This window comes from Onychomys torridus, chromosome 4 (genome assembly GCF_903995425.1).
Source record: "Onychomys torridus chromosome 4, mOncTor1.1, whole genome shotgun sequence".
Taxonomy (NCBI): domain Eukaryota; kingdom Metazoa; phylum Chordata; class Mammalia; order Rodentia; family Cricetidae; genus Onychomys; species Onychomys torridus.
In genome coordinates, this window is record NC_050446.1 from 138972759 (window position 1) to 138989013 (window position 16255).

At 42.5% G+C, this 16255-nt stretch overlaps 1 protein-coding gene across 2 annotated transcripts in view; it reads left to right on the plus strand.

Moving 5' to 3' along the window:
- The first annotated feature begins 2513 nt into the window (after nt 1–2513).
- Nucleotides 2514–16255, plus strand: part of LOC118583062 (transient receptor potential cation channel subfamily C member 4 associated protein) — a 72443-nt gene continuing 58701 nt past the window's right edge. For both annotated transcript variants that reach the window (XM_036186345.1, XM_036186346.1), the window contains exon 1: nt 2514–2772. In XM_036186345.1, coding sequence (XP_036042238.1) covers nt 2605–2772 — 168 coding nt within the window. In that variant the 5' untranslated portion in view covers nt 2514–2604. The remainder of the gene's footprint in view (nt 2773–16255) is intronic.

A 16255-nucleotide genomic window follows, 5' to 3' on the forward strand; every position in this document is an offset into this window, starting at 1 on the left:
TTTTAAAATTATGTGGTGATATTGTGTCCCCCAATATATTGTGTGTGAGGACCAGGAACTAGAGCCTTTTTAATCTTTTAGACTTTTGAGCAGCAGTTCAGCTGAGATCCATTTGGGTGAGGACTTAAAAGCTTTCAGTTTGAGGAAACAAGATCAGCTGAGGAATTGGTGAGGTGAGGTTGGCTGTGGCTTGTTCTGTTTCTCTGATCTTTCATCGTTCACCCCAATACCTGGCTCTGAGTTTGTTTTAATTAATAAGACCTTATAAGACTTGTTCCACCAAATTATATTTATTTAATTAACTAGTTTGTGTGCATGTGTGTATATGAGAATGCACATATACCATGATATGCTTTTAACTTTTAACAGCTTTGTGGAGGTATAATTTACATTTCAAAACCTACCCATTTGGAATACAATCCAGTGATTTGTGTGTGTGTGTGTATGTGTGAATGTATACTGTCCCTACAACCCAGTTTTAGAAATACAGGTTGATTTTGTTATGTTTAGCTTTGATGTTTCTAAGATGAATTTGAGATTTTAGTGTCAAGTTACAGACCTAATTTTTTTTCTCCATTGGCTTGAAGAAAATTTCCTTCACCACAGGATAGACTTCCTGTTTCTGGTTTTTCTTCAGCAATCACAAACACACAGGGTTTTATTTGGCTTATACAGATTTCAAGATGGGACAATTTCACTGAAAAAATGCTTTTATTTTATTTTAATAAAGTTTTTCTTTTAAAAATTATCTCTTACTTTTTTGAGATTATTATACAATCACATCACGTTTCTTCCCTTTCCTCCCTCCAAACCCTCTCATATACCCCTCTTTGCTCTCTTTCAATATAGGTTTTTCTTAAATTTAAAAATTACATTTAATTTGTGTGTGTGTGTGTGTGTGTGTGTGTGTGTGTGTGTGTGTGTGTGTGTGTGTGTGTGTGTGTGTGTGTGTGTGTGAGAGAGAGAGAGAGAGAGAGAGAGAGAGAGAGAGAGAGGGAAAGCAATCAATTTAGAGGAGTCTTTTCTCTTCTTCCATCAATATGGGTTCTGGGAACCCAACTTAGATCCCTAGTCTTGACAGCCAGTGCCTCTACCCATCGACTCATCTCTCAAGCCCTATTTTGTTTGTTTTAAACCAGACAATCTAGCAGTGATCGGTGGAAACCATACCTTCTAAGTGGGTGTGAAGATGGTACCCACAGTCCAGTTTATCTTGGCAGTGCCCATAAATGTCTGTGTTTCAGTGTAATTATTTATTACATCATTTCACACTTTAAGGGATTTTGGTTTGAACAAGTTATAGCCACCTTAGTGACAAGTAGCAAACTTCTCGACATCCTAATTCATCACCTTCAGCTCTCCTTATTTGTGTTACAAGATCGCCTCCTAGGAGTGAAATGGGGAAAGAGTCGGCACCGCCCTGCTACAGAGGTTTGTTGGGAGTTGGCGAGTTCAGAAGAGAAAGAGCATACTAGAGCCGGGAAACCAGCACGGTGCTCTGTTTGGCAGAGGATAAAACTTACTAACCCCTACTCCTTGCATTATTTCATTGAACTTCACCACAACCTAGCCAGTTACATTTATTTGTGTGTGGATTTGCTGTGGTCCTGTAATCCAAATCCCCTCACAGGGTCGTCCACCTCCTCTACCTGTTCAGTGTGACAAGTACATCTGGCTCCCTTAGAAATTATTTATTGACATCCGTAAAATTATTAACCCCGACATAATTTTATAATTCATAAAATATCTTCCAACATTTTCTTCGAGTAAGCAATAGCTCATTGAAGGACCTTTATGTATCATTTACACAAAATATATTTGTTAATTATAATACAAATATTAGTTGACTGATCCGACTCCCAGGGACTACATATTGAATGGACTAACTGAGGCGCAAGGGTAGAACACAGTGACTTGGCTGAAGTCAGTCGTAGAAAAAAGGGGACAGAGCGGTGGTGGCGCACGCCTTTAATCCCAGCGGCGGATCTTTGTGAGTTAGAGGCCAGCCTGGTCTACTGAGCAAGATCCAGGAAAGGCGCAAAGCTACACAGAGAAACCCTGTCTCAAAAAAAAAAAACAACAAAAACAAAAAGGAGAAGAAGGAGAAGGAGGTGGAGGAGGAGGAGGAGGAGGAGGAGGAGGAGGAGGAGGAGGAGGAGGAGGAAGAAAAAGAAGAAGAAGAAGAAGAAGAAGAAGAAGAAGAAGAAGAAGAAGAAGAAGAAAAGGGGACAGGAATCAGTCAAGTGTTAAATTCTGGCCTAGGGCCTTTCACTGGCCACTCGGCTGCATCATTTCTAAATAGACAAGAACTGTGAGAGCATGCGCACGCAGCGACTGGTCGTCCTTCTGGAGTTACATCACAGAAATGCAGGAGGTGGGATGTGGGAAAACAGGTGGTCCAGGAAACACAGCATCTCTGTCATCTGCCCGGCCTCCGGAGAAAGACTACACTTCCCATCAGGCCTCGGGGCGCGCACAGTCCCTGCCACGCGGCCTGCATCTCCGAGTCAGTCCACTGGGGGCGATGTGGGGAATCCTTCGCTGCCCCGAAGAAATCTACGCGGCTCCGGGGCCGCTTGCTTCCTGTTTGTCGGACGAGGAGACATGGCGGCAGCGCCGGCAGCGGCTGGAGCTGGGGCCAGCCGGGGGAGACAGTCGGCAGCTACGGCGACGGCGTGGGGCGGCTGGGGAGGCCGGCCGCGGCCCGGTAACATCCTGTTGCAGCTGCGGCAAGGCCAGCTCACCGGTCGGGGCCTGGTCCGGGCGGTGCAGGTACGAGGCCGGCCCGGAGGGGCGGGGCGGGGCGGGCCAGGCTGGAGCTGGCCAGGGGCCGGGAAAGAGGCCTTTCCAGGCCGCTGCGGGACCGGCCAGATCCCCCTTGGCTGGCCTCGGGGCTGTCCCGTGTGCCTCCCGGACGCTGTCAGCCGCGGTGGGATGATGGGCAGCGACCGCTTGGGAGGCCTGCGGGTCTGGGCCGAGTAGGGTCGGGCAGCCTGGGCTATTGATGTATGAGCCCTGGGCCGAGTTTCTAGATCCTCATTTCCCTGCGCCACGTCTGCATGTCTGGGGGACCTTGGCGAGTTGGCTTCATTTTCTACTGGCCTCGATTTGCCCCTTGTGAGCAAGACGGGGTCCTCCTCGCTGCAGTCCCCCAAACGGTTCGGAAGCCTATCATAAATGTCATCTTCTCAAAGAGGCCTTAACGTTCCTCCTCTTCTAAAGTAGGTCCCCATTGTTATTCTGTCAAATCCCCCAGTTCGTTTTCGGTTGCGTTATTTTCTTAGCCTGTAATTGCGTATTTCTTTGTTGTCTGCCCTTTTCACGCCTGTCTCCCACATTAGGCTGAGCTCCAACGAGTGCAGAGACTGTTTTGCCAGTGTAGGGCGACGTGCTTTGGAGGAAGAACTTTAGTCAAGCCCAAGTTCAAAGCCCTACTCTCTTTCTTGCTCGAGCAAGTTACCTTTCGGTGACTTAGTTTCTTCATTTAAGTCACATTTTAAGGTTATTGTTAAATTCAAAGGAGATGGTAGTGTGAAGTGTTAGTGCATTTCAGGTGCATATAAGGGCTGGAGGAGTACTCAGTTAATGTTATATTTAATGTCTAGCTTATTATTACACCGATTGGTGTCCAATACATGGTGTGTGTGTGTGTGTGTGTGTGTGTGTGTGTGTGTGTGTGTGTGTGTATGCTTGTGGGTTAGTGTAGGGCACTACCTTAGAATAAAGCAGAATAGATGACTCGCCTCAGTCTCACATTTTCCTCATTCTCCTAGGTGATCCCAGAACTTACTTTGAGAATATTAGCAAAGCTGGGCCCCACCTTCAATCCCAGCACTCCGGGGACAGAGGCAGGCTGATCTCTGGGAGTTCCAGGGCAGCCTGGGCTACAAAGCAAATTCCAGCACACCCAAGGCTGTTACACAGAGAAACCCTGTTTTGAAAAACAAGAAGTGGGGGTGGGGGGAGAGAGAGAGAGAGAAAGAAAACACAAGAACACATTAGCTTAATTTAAAGATAGCTTTTGCATATAGTTTTGGGGAATACAAAGAAACCGATAAGTGTTGAATTGGAGAGGGATGAATTAGGTGCATGGATGAGGGAATGGGTGTAAAATTTTTCTCAGTGTACCATTACATATTTAAAGTTAATTTTGAGCCATTTGAATATTACTCAAAGGACTAAAAAGGTGAAGGTGAGATGGTCTGTATTTGTGGAGGGTTGCAGATGATGGAGCACTTTTGGGTAGCCATATTTTCCCACAGAGACTGTAGATGAGCATCTTCATTGCGTTTTTCTGCATCTGCCTTAAGAAGGTCTGAGAAATACTTTCTCTGTCCATTAAGCAAGATATGTGACTGAGCTGAGTGTGTAGGGCAGGCAGAAAGGGGACTAACCTTTAATGATTACATATATTAGAGCAATCAGTGTGCAAGGTGTTGGAGACAGGCTGTCACTGCATAGATCTGGCTGGCCTAGAACTGACTGTATGGACTAGACTGGCCTTGCACTTGAGGCGATCCTCCTGCTTCTGCATTCTTAGTGCTGGGATTACAGGTGTGTTCCACCACACCCAGCAGTTTTCAATATTTTGAGCCATGTGTTGAACTCTTTTGTTTTGTTTTTCGAGACAGGGTTTCTCTGTGTAGTTTTGTGCCTTTCCTGGATCTCACTCTGTAGCCCAGGCTGTCCTTGAACTCATAGAGATCCGCCTGCCTTGCCTTCTGAGTGCTGGGATTAAAGGCGTGTGCCAACACCGCCCGGCTTGAACTCATTTCTTAACACAAATGAGGAAATGGAAGTTCAGAAAGGTCAGACAGTGTGATTCTAAACACCTTTCCAGATAATCTGTGTTCTAAAGACAGTGAGCCATAGAAATTCTTTAAAATGAGGCAATTTAGGAAAATAATTTGTTTTCGATGCTGAAAGGCTAGGAATACTAGAAAACTATGTTAGAAGGCTACTGGAATATTCTTGGAATATTCTGGTCATTGTGGTCTCCACTATTACTCTGTTGATGCCCAAAGTTTGTTTCGATCACGTTACTTTCTTAACCTGTAGTTGCGTATTTCTTTGACAGTTTTATACAGGCGTAGGAGCTATTTCAGAAGTTGTCTTAGAATTCCTGTTTCCCAAATAGCAGTGATAGTGGAGTGGAGACCCTTACATTTCATTGTTTCCTTTCTTCATGGAGTTCTTCAGTTTCCTTGCTGTGCTCCCCCTATCCCTTCTCCTGCTATGTAGAATAAATTATTTGCTCACCCATATTTCCTCAGTACAGCACACACATATTGGTTACGGCATATGGCACAGTAGGAAAGTACCAGGTTTTTAAAAAACTGTTTTTGAGGGGGTGGTGGGATGGGGAAGAAAACAGATTCATTAAGTATACTGCAAGGGCCACAGGCTGGACAGTAACATGAGCATCACCTGCCTAAAAATACCTTTTAAAATAAAAAATGCACAACAGCTGATCATCACAACTGTTTGAAGCTATGCAGTTCAGTAGTGTTCACTATTCTCACACTGATGCACACCCAATCTCTAGAACTTTTCAATTTGCAAACCTGAAACTGTATCCACTGAGCAACTCCTTGTGCCCTCCCCAACTTCCATAACCACCTTCTACTTTCTCTTGCTGGGAGTTTGAAAGGTGCCCTGAAGGTTCGTCTGAGTAGAATTTCCCTGGAAAAGACTGGATTTGCAGTAAGATGGGTCTTAATTGAATCCTAGTTCTGACCTTTTTTAGTCAGGGCCCTTAGCCTAAGTTAATCTCTTCAGATCTGTTTCATTATTTCTAAAATGGTAGTAATGACATCTGTCCCACAAGGTCGTTATGAGAACCAGGTGAAACAACAGGTAGGTCCAGAAAGTTTAGCCAGTGTGCCACATACTGGCTATTTGATAAATAGTTGCTCTTGGCTAGCAGTAATTAGCCTGGTCTTCTTGAGAGTGTCTTATTTTCTTTGTATCTGCAGAGCCTGAAACCATGCCAAGCACTTGATAAGAAGGATTCAGGAAACTGAATTGAAATAGTGTATCCCCAGTCTGTATCTGTCTGTAGTCACTCTGCAGTAACCCCATAGCTTCAAAGAGTTCCAGACTCAGGTCTCCTGTGATTTGAAACCTGGCATGGGTACATACTTGCTTTATGTCTTTGGGAAAGTTACTTAAGATCTGTTTCTTTTTTCTTTGTTTTGTGGAGATAGGGTCTCAAAGTAGCCTTGGCTGTCCTGCAACTCACTCTGTAGACCAGACTGGCCTTGAACTCAGAGAGATCTACCTACCTTTACCTTCAGAGTGCATGCGCTACCACTGTCTAGGACCTAAACCTCTTAAGATTATGGTGAGGAAAATGAGTTTTTACATAGAAAACATTGAAAAAAGTAACTGAAGTATAACGAGTGTACAGAAACGTTAGCTTTTATTATTATTGTTGTTGTTGTTTTAACAAATACTCTATATTCTGAGGGCTTTTAAGTCTGCATTTCCATTCCTGGCCTTTTTTTTTTTTAAAGCTCCACATGGGTAGGTATTTCCAATCACCTGCCCTGAATCTCCATGTAGATAACTATTGGGCAACCTATATTTAATATATAGAGATCAGAATTTTGGTTCCTCTTCCATCAAACCCCATCCTCCCTCAGTTTCCCCTGTCTTTGCTGGGGAGGACGTAGGTCACAGGACTTGAGTGGGCTGGTTCTACTCAGTTCCTTTGCCTCATTTTCTTCCCAGCCTTTTGTCTGTCCTCTGTCAAGGTAATACATATGCCAAGGTACTTTGCAGTTTATTCACGCCTTCATACTCAGCTGCACATTTGATCTTCAAAGAAAACTGGGTCTTAAAATCCTCTGTCTGCAGCTCCCCTGCTGCTTCTCATTGCAGTCCGAGTAAATCTGCTCCCTGTATGATGAGGGTCAGGATCCTGCAGGGCCAATAGAGTTGAGGGGAAAGAGACTGCATAAACTGGGCACTAGAACGATGAGTCTGTTCTGCAGATGTTCTGTAGCTTGGCAGTTGGGGAGTCTGGGTTATGGGGTCCCTTCTGTTTCCCAAATGCGGTTACTGTGTGACCACTCTAGATTTCACCTGTCTTTACTTTGACCTTTCTTAGACCCTCCCTCCCTCCCTTCCACCCACTCTCCGTTTCTTTCTTTTTTTTTTTTTTTTAGACAGGGTTTCTCTGTGTAGCTTTGGAGCCTTTCCTGGAACTCACTCTGTAGACCAGGCTGTCCTTGAACTCACAGAGATCCGCCTGCCTCTGCCTCCCAAGTGCTGGGATTAAAGGTGTGCGCCAACACTGCCCGGCTTCCGCTCTCCGTTTCTATGTGCTACTAAGACTCAAACTTGGGGCCTGTACATGCTCGGCAAACAGCCTCCCACACTGCCCTCCTCTTAGTTTTCTTCTCTTCTGTTAGTCCTGTTTGTTTTAGTCGTTTTCTAATTAGAGTTGACACTTAGGAATTTACGTCAAGAAAAACCCCTCTTTCTGCTAGGGGCAGTGTGATACTGAGAAAACCGTGGAAACCAGGTGTAGTGGTATTGTAAGCTGGTAACTCCAGCACTTGGGAAGCAGAGGCGGGACTGCTAACAAGCTCCAAGGCCAAGCTGGTCTACATAATGAGTTCTAGGCCAGCCCAGATTACATAGAGAGATCCTGACTCAAAAGCTAGACCCCTTCCTCCACAGGTCGGGGAGAGAGAGAAAGAGGAAGAAAGAAAACCTCCTGGATAAGTAAGTCTCAGAAATGTATATAAATACTATTAATCTCAGTAGCATTTGTACCCACAAACCCTACGATGTACTCTAATTGTGTTGAAACCACAAAAACACCATTGCAAAGGATGCAAATATTCAGTGGTTAATAATCCTTATCAGACTACCCTAGCAAGATATTTAATCTTCATTAATCATCTTTTGAAATGTCTGTTTGCCTGCACTTAGCTATTTTGAGATAGTAGCTATTTTAGTTTAGTATCAAACAAAGAAAATACATGTTTGTTTTCACAGACATTAGCTTTTATTAATTAAGACATTATTTTAAAAGGAAGGCAGTAAAGACAATCAGTGAAAATTGTGAATGCCTGGAAATGTCTCACTGACTAGACAGGCTGACAGTGTAGGGAACAGGATGTAAGGGATTATCGCTTCTGTACACTGTTAGACCACAAGTGCTTGAAAAGAAACCCTGTAGGACCCCTGCCAGTAACTTAGCTGTGAAGATGACTGGAGAGAAGCGCTTTCATCACAGGGCTCAGCTAGTGCAAGGAAAACAAACTAGAAATGATTATTTTTATTTACCATATTTGAGACAGGATCTCTCTCTGTAGCCCAGGCTGGCCTGGATCTTACTATGTTGTCCCAGATGGCCTCTAACTCATGGCATGTCTCCTGCCTCAGTCTCCAAGTGCTAGGATTAATTATAGGTATAAACCACCCTGCCTGGCTTTACATGTTATTTTAAATAAGTGTCTTGTAAGCCAATGTATTAGTAGTAAAATTCCTTCTGAGGTATTTGGACTGTGGCTGGATATCTGGGTATCAAGAGGTTTATTTTAGACAACAGCAATGCCCTGCCCCACTCTTCCCTTGGCCTGCCATTCTCCCAAGGCAACCACTGTCCATGATGTAACTATTACTTTCACAAGAGAAGGACCCAGGAAGCCAGAGCGCCAGTATTTCTAACTAACTTGTTTATAACGCTGTTTCTTACATTCAGTTTGATACCTATTTCCTTCCTCATGTAAAGATTAGTCTGCATGTCACTTGTCTACTATTCTCCCAGTGTCACAGTTTCGGTGGCTGATGTAGAGTCGTTGCATTCTGCTGCTGATGTAATTGCTGTTCATAGTGCCTCATAAAGACATGTTGTAGACTACATGGAGCCTTCTGAAGCTTTCCCAGCATAGAGCTGCATCCTATCACGTTTGCTTTCCTCATCTGGATACTTGGACATCAAGCTCTAAAACTTCTTTGTTTGGCTTTTTAAGTTTTCCAACCTCCTCTTCCTCGTGGAGTTTGGATTGGTATCTTTACACCTGGATTCTTGGAACTTCCCTTCATCAAATTCAGAGCATTTAACTCTTGTTTTTTTTTTTTTGTTTTTTTTTTTGTTGTTGTTGTTGTTGTTTTTATTTTTTTACTGACTTTCCTGTGTTTTAGACCTTGTTTTCTTAGTGTCTGTCTGCCTTTCCTGGGAACACATTCTGTAGTAGACTCCCAGGAAAGTATGTGAAAGGTAATTTTTTTCATGTTTACACATTTGAAAACATCTTTGACTCTTCTACTTGTATATCAGGTCTAATTCTTTGAGCAGGTACATTCTTTTAAACCACATTTTGTTTTTTGGCTCACTCTTGAAGGTGGTGAAGCTGTAGTCCATCCGTCCTTGTTTGGCCTGCCACTCTGTCAGTGGACCACAATTAAGACATTTTCGTTTTGAGAAGTACTGGGATCCTTCCAGTTTGGGATCTGTTATGAATAATGCTGATATGAGCACTTGTTCATGTCTTTGGTATGCATTTGTACAACCTGCAGGGTATATGCTGAGAATTGCTGGGGTGTAAGATACGCAGAGATTGGCATCAGTATCCGCCTCTAGAGTTTCTCGGGTGCTGGCACTAGTTCCCACTCTCTTCAGCAGTGTCTGTTAGTGTCACGTTCTTGCCACCCTAGAGCTTTGTGTCCGTCATCTTCACTCTAGGGTCTTCTTTTTCCGTTGGATGTTTAATGGTATAAACACTGTGGGTTTAATTTATGGTGAGTTCATGAAATTAAACTCCCTTTCAGAAGCTTATTGGCAATTTGGACACCCCTTTTTGTGACTTGCCTGTTCAAATATTTTGTACATTTTTGTTTTCTTTTAGAAATGATTTTTATGTATATGGGCTTTTGCTTGTATGTGTATCTATCTCTATGTATCATGTACATACCTGGTGCCTGAGGACACCAGAAGAGGGCATCAGGTCCCTTGGAACTGGCATTACAGATGGTTGTGAGCCACCATGTAGGTGCTGGCAATTGAACCCGGGTCCTCTGGAAACTCACCACTGCTCTTAACCACTGAGTCATCTCTCTGGGCCTTGTTTTTCATCTTTGTAACCTAACTGGAAGTCTTTGATATCATCTTTTTTTAAAAAAATAGTGTCTCACTGGCTAATCTGGAATTCCATCTGTAAACCAGGCTGGCCTCAAACTCACAGAGAGAGCCACCTGCCTCTGTCTCCTGAGTAATGGAATTAAAGGCATGTGCTACCACATCCTGCTGGATATATGCACCTTTTGTAAAGTGATGTTTTGCAGATACTTTCTCCTATTCTGTAACTCCTTTTTGATCTGTAAAGATCTTTTTGATAAGGCAGGCATAGAGGAGACAGAGGCAGCAAGAGCTTTGAGCTCAAGGCCAGCCTGGTGTGCATAGTTCCAGATAGACCGTATCTCACAAAACAGCAAGAACATCTGGTGAACATAAATGTTAGTTTTATTATAGTTCGTTCTATCACTTAAGTGGTTCTTGCTGTTTAAGAATCTGCCTGTTCTCAAGGGCTGAAGACTCTGAGAATCTTCTGAAGTGGTAAGGATTTGCTTTGGCATTTAGCTGTGCATCCCACTGAGAGTGGCACATTTCTTATCTCTGGACATGTTCTTCATTTACTTTGAGGCAAGTGTTACCATGTAGCCTATGCTAGCTAGCCTTGAACTCATGGCAGTCCTCCTGCTTCAGCCTTTGGAGTGCAGAGATTGGCAGGCAGCACATGTCATCAGCCTGGCTGGCTGGAGGATAAGTTACACCGCCTTTCTTCTGGTGGGTGCCTTTACATCATGTATCGTTTCCCAGTCTGTTAAGGTCAGCCTTTCTGAAATGTTTCTCTGGGAGGCAGCAAAATAAACTTTGTTTTAAATGGAGTATTTAGGGGCTGGAAAGATAGCTCAGAGGTTCAGAACACTGGCTGCTCTTCCAGAGGTTCTGAGTTCAATTCCCGGCACCCACATGGTGGCTCACAACCATCTGTAATGAGATCTGGCTCCCTCTTCTGACCTGCAGGGATATACGCAGACAGAACACTGTATACATAATAAATAAATAAATCTTTTTTAAAAAAATGGAGTATTTAGTACCTTTACTATAATAACTGACATTTGGGGATTTAAATATATTTATTTAATCCAATACTTGCTTTTCAAATGTCATATCAGTTCTGTGTCCCTTTTGGGCCCCTTATTATTTATTTGTGTGTACATGCACATGTGTGTTTGTGGTGTTGGTGCAGTTGCATGGATGCATTGTATGTATGTGTGAGTCAGAGGGCAGCCTGGAGTGTCAGCCCTCAGACGTCCTCCCTGTTTTGGTTGAGGCATGGCCTCTCATTGGCTTGACCTTCACCACATAGCCAGGCTAGCTGGCCTGTGAGCTTTTAGGGTCTGTCTTACCTCTCTCACCTGCCATTGCTGGGTTACAGGTGTATTCCACCACACCCAGCTTTTTGGGTGAGTTCTAGGGGTCTAATCTCAGATTCTCACATTTGGGAGGCAAAGAGCTTTACAGAATGAGGCATCTCCCCAGTCCTTGATGTTTCTTTTAAAATACGATTTTATCAAGACTTAAAACAACCAACCAAACCCATGCTTGTAATCCCAGTACTTGGGGGGTGGAATTAGGGGATCAGGAATTTGAGGCTGGCCTGGGCTCCAGTAGATACTGTCTCAAAAAACAAAACAAAATTACCAATTAAGTTTCAGTGATTTTTTTTTTTTTTTAAGTGAATTATAGGGCTGGAGAGATGGCTCGGTGGTTCAGGGCATTGGGTGTTCAGGAGATGGGTTCAGTTTCCAATACCTACATGGCAGTTTCCAACCATCTGTACCTAACTCCAGTTCCAGGGGATCTGAAACCCTCTGCAGACCTCTGCAGGCACGTATGTGGTGTACATACATGCAGGAAAACACCCATACACATAAAAATAACATAAATAAATATTAAAAATATATTTATAAAATCATGCGACTATCACCAAAATAGTTTTAGGGCATTCCTGTCCCTTAAAGTTCACTTATGTCTGTTATTTATTTAGTTTCCATAACAGGTTTATTGAAGTGTTGATTGACTTATTGCACACACATCCCATTTAAGGATGCAAGTCAGTAGCTGTTTATACAAAGCTACAGTTACCACAACCAACTTTAGAACATTTCCTGGGAAAGAAAACAAAAACAAACAAAAACTTGATTGAAGCACCAAGGTAGCATAGCAGTCCCTTAATCCTAGTACTTGATAGGTAAAAGCAGGAAGATCAGAGTTTAAGGCCATCCTCAGCTACGTAGTGAGTTTGTGGTGACGATGGGTTACATGGAATTAAGTCTCAAACTAACCCTGTACCTGTAGCAGTTACTTCCCAGTTGATATCTCTGGCCCTTGGCAGCAGCTAATCTTGTTTTCTATCTCTATGGATTGGCTTGTTCTGTGTAGTAGGAGCTGTTTGAAGTTCAGTCGCTTTTTCCTGTGTCCTGTAGAATGTCTAGCAATCTCCCGTGCGAAGCAGGAACCTGAAGGACCATTTCGCCTTGTTCAGGCAAAATTCAGTGGTCATTGTCCTATGGGTACTGTATGTCTAGTTTATACAACATATTATTAAGTAGTCTAGGCAAGAGCACTTTCTTGCCAAAATGGCTATTTTTGCCATAAAGAAAGCAAACTTCCATATGGAGTTTCTTTGATGCCTATCATCCTCTTTGAAGTAATTGGTACTGCCAGGAGCAAACGTGTCTCATCATCTAGAAAAGTCTTAAGTTTTTGAACATTTTAAGTCCTATATTTTGTATGTCTTTGAAGTGTTTGAAGATTACTTACTTAAATGAAATATATCTATGTATACCTAAAAACTTAACTAACATGACTATAAGTTTGATTATCATAAATGACTAATTATTCTGTATTTTTAATTATGTATTACAACTTTAAATGAGCTGCATAAACATAATTCTTACACAAGAATAGACATATATATATATATACACATATATATACAGTATAACAAAATTAGCTTTAAATTTAAATCAATAAGCCAAAATCCATAGCAATGTAAAACATTTCAAACAAGTTGTTGCTCTTTAAAAGTAGATTTCAATAATCTACCCTTTCATCCTATCATATCCTTTTTTTTTCTTCTGGAAAGATATTGACTATAACCAATATATATAACCAATAACAATTTGTAATCAACCCCTAAACAAAGACAGACATCCATAATCCATTTTTTGGGAATGTGGGCATAGTTTTCTAAGCTTTTGCTGATTGGGGGCACTGGTAGTCTTATGGGGACACGAAGAAAATTTTAGGATTATGGTCAAGTCCTGACTGGAGTAGTCTCGAGGCTGTATTGTGTGAGTCAGTTGCCTTGAAGCTGTTCTGGATGTTGGATCATCTGGAGACCTCTCAGGGGGGTCTTCCTTGATAGAACCATATTAACCCAGAAGGAACCCACAGCTTCTCATCTGCTGTGGCAACAAAAACAGAACCTCTTTTCCAAAGCAACATATCCTTAGAGATAAATTTTGAAGTCAAGATACTTTTAAAATATATATATATATTGGTTTAACTCAGTAGCCTTTACAATCAAATGTCTCTTACCAGTTAAAAATCAACATAATCCAGACTCTGTGTAATTTCCATCTTTACATGGCTTATTATATTTTTTACATATTTTTTTTTATTTTTATTTTCCAGAGCTGAGGACCAAACCCAGGGCCTTGTGCATGCTAGGCAAGCACTCTACCACTGAGCTAAGTCCCCAACCCCTTGTTTTATTTTTTAAATATTTTATTTTTATGACTAAATGCTTTCTCTTTTCTCTCTCAAGCTTACATACCTTTTTACATACATTGTAAACCGTTTAGAGTTTTATTCCATCTGAATCTGTCTTACTGTGAATCTGTAATCATTTTTTCACCATTGATTTAAACTGCAATGTGTGGCTAGTAACAAAGCAGTAGCAGCACTGGCTGTTGGCCCCATCCCATTAGTTTTTTTAACATGACATAGGTACCAATGAGTCATGCTTATCTTTCCAATTCTGGGGAGCAATATTAAATAGTATGCCTGTGTTTTTAAGCCCATGACTGTACTCCCAAGCTAGCAGGCAGTGGCTGGGAGAAGTCTCTTCGTATTGCAGCCTGTCCTGTTAAGAAACCTCAGGAATCTGCTGTGTTGCTGCTGAAGCCCACTGTGACCATGGGATACATCTCTGTACTGTGGCCCACCATGAGCAACATGAATTAGGAACCTGCTCTTGGCTCCATTTTAGAAGCCTTTTTAAAAAAGCATTTTCAGGCTTTTGGATAGAGATTCTTGCCCCACATTGGGTGCCAAATAAGTTTCTCTGGTCTCACCCAGCCCCACGGTCCCGTGTTTCTCCCATCCCGCTTGGCCCTGTGGTCCTGCAGCTGCTTATAAAATAATCACTCAGAGGCTTATATTAATTACCAACTGTATGGCCCATGGCAGGCTTCTTGCTAGCTAGCTCTTTCATCTTAAATTAACCCATTTCTGTTCATCTATGTTGCCACATGTTCTGTGGCTTTACCTGTGTCCCATTACATGTTTCTTCTTGGACAGCAGTTTGGTGTCTCTCCCACTCTCCTTTCTTCTCTCACTGTCTCCCTTGGATCTTCCTGCCTGCCTCCATCCTGCTCTGCCATAGGCTGATGCAGCTTTATTTATCAACCAATCAGAGCAGTGCATATTCACAGCATATGGAAAAACATCTCACAGCAGTTCTGTATATTTTTTATATTGAATAGTATCAAATAAAATGTGGTCTTTTGTGTGTGGTTTCTTTCATTTAGAATAATGAGCCTCAAGATTTATCTGTGTTGTATGTATCATTTCTGGCCAAATAATATTCCATCATACAAATGTCCTATAATTTATTTTGTCTGTTCAGCAGTGGATGGACACTTGAGGTTCTATTTTTGCTTACTGAAATTAATGTTTATCATGAGCCTTTGTGTAGCTGAGTTTTCCTGGTCCTGCCTGGCCCAGGGTCAGGACAAATCTCTCTCACCCTCCAGTCCTGCAGCTGCTCAGACCCAATTTGAGTAAAGCACAGAGACTTATATTGCTTACAAACTGCATGGCTGCAGCAGGCTTCTTGTTATCTAGTTCTTATATCTTAAATTAACCCATTTCTGTTAGTCTATAAGTTGCCACGTGGCTCGTGGCTTACTGGTACCTTACAGCTCGCTTTTCATGGCAGCGGCTGGCAGCATCTCTCCAACTCAGCCTTCCTGTTCCCAGAATTCTCTTCTCTGCTTGTCCCACCTATACTTCCTGCCTGGCCACTGGCCAATCAGCATTTTATTTATACACAGTGATATCCACAGCACCTTTGTGTGCAAGGCTTTTGTGGACATTGGTCTAGGAAGAGAATTGCTGGGTCATACGATAATTCTGGGGATGGGGGGAGAGAGAGAGAGAAAGAGAGAGAGAGAGAGAGACTGAGACTGTGTGTGTGTTTGGTGTGGTGCTAGGGTCTATCCCTGTGTGTGTGGGGGGGGTGCTGGGGTCTATCCCAGGGCCTTGTACACAGCTAGGCAAGTTGGCAACTTGCACCACTCAGGTACATCCACGGGCTTCGGGTTTTGAAACAAGGTCTTGCTAAGTCACTCCTGTAGCCCTTAGATCTGTGTGACCCTCCTGTCTCGACCTCCAAGAGCTGGAATTAGAGTCACACCCCACTCTTCCTGGCTGAGTTGAACTCTTCAGTCCTTGCCAAACTGGCTGTGGCATTTTTCTTTTCTGCCTAGAGTCAAAGAGAGCTCCATTTCTCCAGACTTTCACAAACACTTATTTTCTGTCTTTGTGATTATGTGGTCTTGGTTGGTGTGACACATAGCTAGCTCATGGGATTTGATTGCTTGTTCCCTGATGACTACTGATACTGATCATTTTCCATGCATACTGGCCATCTGTCTATCACCTTTAGAAAAATGTCTTTGTAGAGACTTGCCCACTTTTATTTGTAAATTTTCTATAGTATATGGTTTTGTCAGCATATCCTTTTCTGTTTATATATGTATTGGTTGTACCATTCAAAGAATGGTCCATTTAATCTAATAAAATTTTGAACATAGAGTTGCTAATATCCATGGGATCATCGACCCTACTTGTAGTTCTGACATTAGTAATTTGTATCCTTTTTCTTGATTAATTAGCCTGGTTAGAGTTTATTGATTCTATTTTTCTTTATAGACCCAATTTTTA